At 34.3% G+C, this 4,497-nt stretch overlaps 1 protein-coding gene across 1 annotated transcript; it reads right to left on the bottom strand.

Moving 5' to 3' along the window:
• LOC127425086 (tumor necrosis factor-like) lies at positions 1–4,322 on the bottom strand. The gene is made up of 4 exons (XM_051670727.1): positions 4,023–4,322; positions 3,668–3,695; positions 3,484–3,555; positions 1–1,638 (listed from the first exon to the last, which is right to left on the bottom strand). Exons 1-4 carry the CDS (start codon positions 4,194–4,196, stop codon positions 1,196–1,198), a joined length of 717 nt encoding a protein of 238 aa, XP_051526687.1. The 5' UTR covers positions 4,197–4,322; the 3' UTR covers positions 1–1,195.
• Positions 4,323–4,497: the final 175 nt, after the last annotated feature.

The following is a 4,497-nucleotide window of genomic DNA, read 5'->3' as shown; positions in this document are numbered from 1 at the left end:
TTGTTCTTTTTGTTTGATTTTTATTTAAGTGGGCCTATTTGTCACATGAGTGTCAGTTTCATTACAAGACAACCAGCCAATCGCAATAAGGGAAATTATTTAGTCAACTTGTTAACTTTTACAGCCCAAAAATTAAATTTTGTATTTTTTTATATTTTTTCTCTATATAAATTTTTTTGCTGTCCCTTTGCGTTCCAGTCTGAAAACCCCTGGACTGGGACATGAAGAGATCCAGGACTGTTACGTGACACCTCTGTTGCATTTTTTAATTGTTAAATTCAAGATATAACCACCAAATACCTTAGTTTTAAAGTTCCTCTATACTATTGTCAAAAAAGGTTATATTATAATTAGCAGATTTATTACAATCTTTTTCTTTTTCTTTTTTTTTTTAAAGGTGGGATTTGCAGTGAAAACTTATTGTAAACTGAGTACCAAGATTTAATTAAATTGTTTTCATATGAGATTGCAGACTTAATTTTCTATTAGATTTATTATATGTTTGAGTTTCATTACAGTAGCAGTGCATAGTGGTTTGAGATGACATTCAATAAATACATTAAATATATACACTTAATATTAACATTATTTCAAGTTCATTAAATAAGTATAAATACAAATTCTATAAATAGTTTGGATTGCATCAATCCATAATTCATAGACATAGAGCAGCCTTATTACTAATTCTAACCACAAAAAGCACACTAGACTGCAAAGTGCCTATGTATCTTTTTCCAGGTAAAACCAGCAATATTCTTATCTAGATTCCTCAGAAACTTGTGGACTCATCATCAAGCTTCATAGAATCGTTTTTTACCTACGTTTTAATATAAAACATTGACTGAAGGTCAAATGAACCAGCACCCCTGCTGGAAAAAACACCACCTTAACGCTTAGCTGGTTAAAGATGGTCGATGCTGGATTTAGTCTCCCAACCTGTGACCAGCTTAAAGTGCTCAAAACCCCTCTAAAACCAGGCAACTGACTAGCCTAACTAGACTGGGAGACCAGGCAGCCAGACAGCTTAGGCTGGTTTTCTCTGTTTTTTTTTTTGTTTTTTTTTCCAACAGGAACATCCCTTCATTTCTTGTGTTGTTGTAGTAGAAGATCAACATATTGCTATCCTCCCTGTAGGGTGCCATTTCTTTGGCTTGCTTCAACCTTTCCTCAAGTTTGGTTTCACATTCAGAAAAGTTCATAGTGCAAAAGCACCAAAGTAGGTCTTGCCATGCTCAGTTTCGATGTGGGGTAAGAGATTTTCGCTCATTGTAGTGCGCAAACGGTCGTTGCTCTTCAAACGAAATGCAGCACCAAGATATATTGTGTTGTACAACAACTTGTCACTGTCAGGCATCTGGACACAGGCGGATCGGACAGCGCTGAGAAGTGCTTTGTAGCGTCCATATGAGTCAGAATAGCGCAACACTGTGTGGCTCAAATGCACAATTTCATGGTCTTCAGGGTTATCAGGATCAGATGTGCAATGGACGTTGAAAAACACCTGGCTATAGACGAAGTATATGCCATCATGAGGAATGATGATCTCATTATTTACTAATTTCAGGCCACCTGCAGAGAAAGCCTGGTCCTGGTTGTCTTTCCACTGCAGATTAGTCTTCCCAGTGTTGTTGTGTACACCTAGAAAAGAATCCAAATAATACGTTCTAGGTGATTGTCTGATCTCCACTGTAGAAGTGAAACAAAAATCAGAGATGTATTCTACCAGGTATCGTGCAATTTTGAATACAAAACCATATCATTCAAAATACATTGTATTTTAAATGAAGACATAGGTATTTGGACACTTAAGTCACACTTTTAAATGTATGAGTGCCATTGCATTAGATAACAAAATATTAAAGTGGACCACCAAGTGGACACCTGTGTTAACTTGAGAGGAACTGTCTTTACAGCCACTAAAAATCACTTTGGGACCAAAAGTAATAATGGCAAAAATGTCTACGGTAACACTTTGCAGTAATGTTAACTTTAAGAGTTTATTGAGGGGTTAATTAATGACTAATAATTAGTTTACAAATGCATTATTAATCATTGATGTACCACTATAGCAATATAAATGAAAAGTTTAACTGTCATGCAATACTTGTCAAATAGTGAGCCATTTTACCTCCCATGTTATAAATGCTTAATAACACTTATTCAACATTAGTAACCTATGTACATAAAGTTCAGTATGGTTTAATGGTCATTAGCCTTTATTATATTATATATACTGTGAAGAAGCATGAAGACCTGAAAAGTGTTTTTGCAGAGGACTAGGTAACTAGGACTAGATAAATTGGGACACCACTCGGAGTAGCACTATTCTTTTGACATCAATGTGACAAGAAAAGTGACAACACAAGTGAGCCAAGACATTACAGTTATGAATAAACACAAAGCAGACTGTAGCAAAATTACATGATCCCTCCTTTTAATCTAACTAAAATAGTCTATTCTTGCTGCATTGTGAAATAAATTGTGAAAAGGGGCATTTTGTGTTTTTGATTATTAATATAAGTATGAATAAGTGTATTTATAACATTTAATTTAAAATGCTCACCTTTTGTTTTTTGCATGAAAGTTGCTTTTTTATTCATGTTGTTATAACCGCTTATCAATGATTTACAATGTAATTATAAATGACTTCTAAGTTATTAATGAACCCTTTAATCATTTATAACATGTAAGTTAAAATGCTCACCTTTTTGTTTTGCATGAAAGTCGCCTTTTTTATTTGTGTTGTTATAACCGCTTATCAGTTATTTACAATGCATTTATAAATGACTTCTAAGTCATTAATGAAGCCTTTAGGCATTTATAACATGTAACTTAAAATGCTCAACTTTTGGTTCTGCATGAAAGCTGCCTTTTTTATTCATGTTGTTATAACTGCTTATCAATGATTTACAATGTATTTGTAAATGACTTCTAAGTCATTAATTAACCCATTATAAACCCTTAACAAAGCAACATTAATTTGAAGTAAATCATGAACTAGGGCATTTTATGTTATTTATCAATATATGAATAATTGTATTTATTAAGCATTTATAAAATGCTCACTATTTGGTTTTTCATGAAAGTTGCCCTTTTTATTTATGTTGTTATCACCACATATCAATGATTTATAACGCATTTGTAAATGGCTTATTAGTCCTTAATGAGCCCTTTTATAAGCCCTTAACAAAGGTAACATTAATGTAAAGTGTTGCCAAAGTTAATTCTCAGAAAAGTTCTTGCATCATTTGTTTGAGGATGACCCTTTCTTTGATATTTTGTATCTAATGCAATGAGATTCAAGCATTCGTTCAGTGTATAAATACATTTTGTGTCCACTGTATTTTAAGTCAATTTCTCTAATAGTATGTTGCCTAAAGTGACCAAATATGGTCTGCAAGATCCTTTTAGTATTTAGTGCTGTACTTTTGCTTGTTTTTTCCACAAATCGTTCATTTATAACATTTTTTAAATCAAGCTTACCGATTAGGTGGATGGCGGTCTTTGCAGTGATATCTGCTTGATGGTGAGACGATCTCAATGCATGTCTGAGATCTGATGGAGAACGGTAAAGATGACTTGAGTTAGATTACTTATTTTCACACATAACCAAATGAATTATTTTTTGAGAAACAATGAGGATCTGAAACTAAGTGTCTGAACTCACAGTTTCCGCCATCCTCCTTGTTCTGTGTCTAGAAAGAGAGCAGACAAACAGATAGCAATTACACAGCTCATCTTGCACTCATAATAAACAAATATGTGTCTGAAATGCAGTGGCCATTGTGGAGATTTAAATTAAATAACATTATTTACTTAACACTATATTGTTGCAAACCTGAATGGCATTCATTCTTCCATAGAACACAAAAGGAGACGTTAGGCAGAATGATATTCTCAGTCACATTTACTGACATTACACACAATGAAAGTGAATGGTGACTGAACATTTAATTCTAGTTTTTGAGTGAACTATCCCTTTAACATTTATTATGATGTGTATAAGGAACCAGGATCCTTACCTTGTTAAATGTAAAGCAGACCGCAGCAGCACAAAGGGCCACAGCCAGGAGGGCCCCACACACATGCAAAATGCTTGACTTTGAAGAGCCAGCCTTTCTCTTTGACACTGTCACCTGTGGTAAGGGCAGCACTCCATCTTCAAGCTCTAACAATATCTGATCCTCATGGCCCATTATTACTGTGCTTTGTCTTGTAGTCCTCCAAAATCTCAAGTTATACTATGTACAAAAAAATATACAAGTTTTAGACAGATGATACTTGTAAAAGATCTTGTAAAGTCTCCTCAAATGCAGGTTGATTGTCACTGTAGTGTTCGCAATAAGTGACACTTCATTGAGATTTGCTCTTTTAAAGCAGACAGCTACTGCAAGACAAGGGGAAACCCCAATGATGTCAGATGAGAGTGGAGAAAACTGTGAGCATTAGAGGGAGATGGTGGGGGGAAACCATGAAAACTACTATCAGATACATATA

The sequence above is a fragment of the Myxocyprinus asiaticus genome, chromosome 34 (assembly GCF_019703515.2).
Source record: "Myxocyprinus asiaticus isolate MX2 ecotype Aquarium Trade chromosome 34, UBuf_Myxa_2, whole genome shotgun sequence".
In the NCBI taxonomy this organism is placed as follows: domain Eukaryota; kingdom Metazoa; phylum Chordata; class Actinopteri; order Cypriniformes; family Catostomidae; genus Myxocyprinus; species Myxocyprinus asiaticus.
Note: the sequence above shows the minus strand (reverse complement) of the source record. Positions and strands in the feature narration are given on the sequence as shown.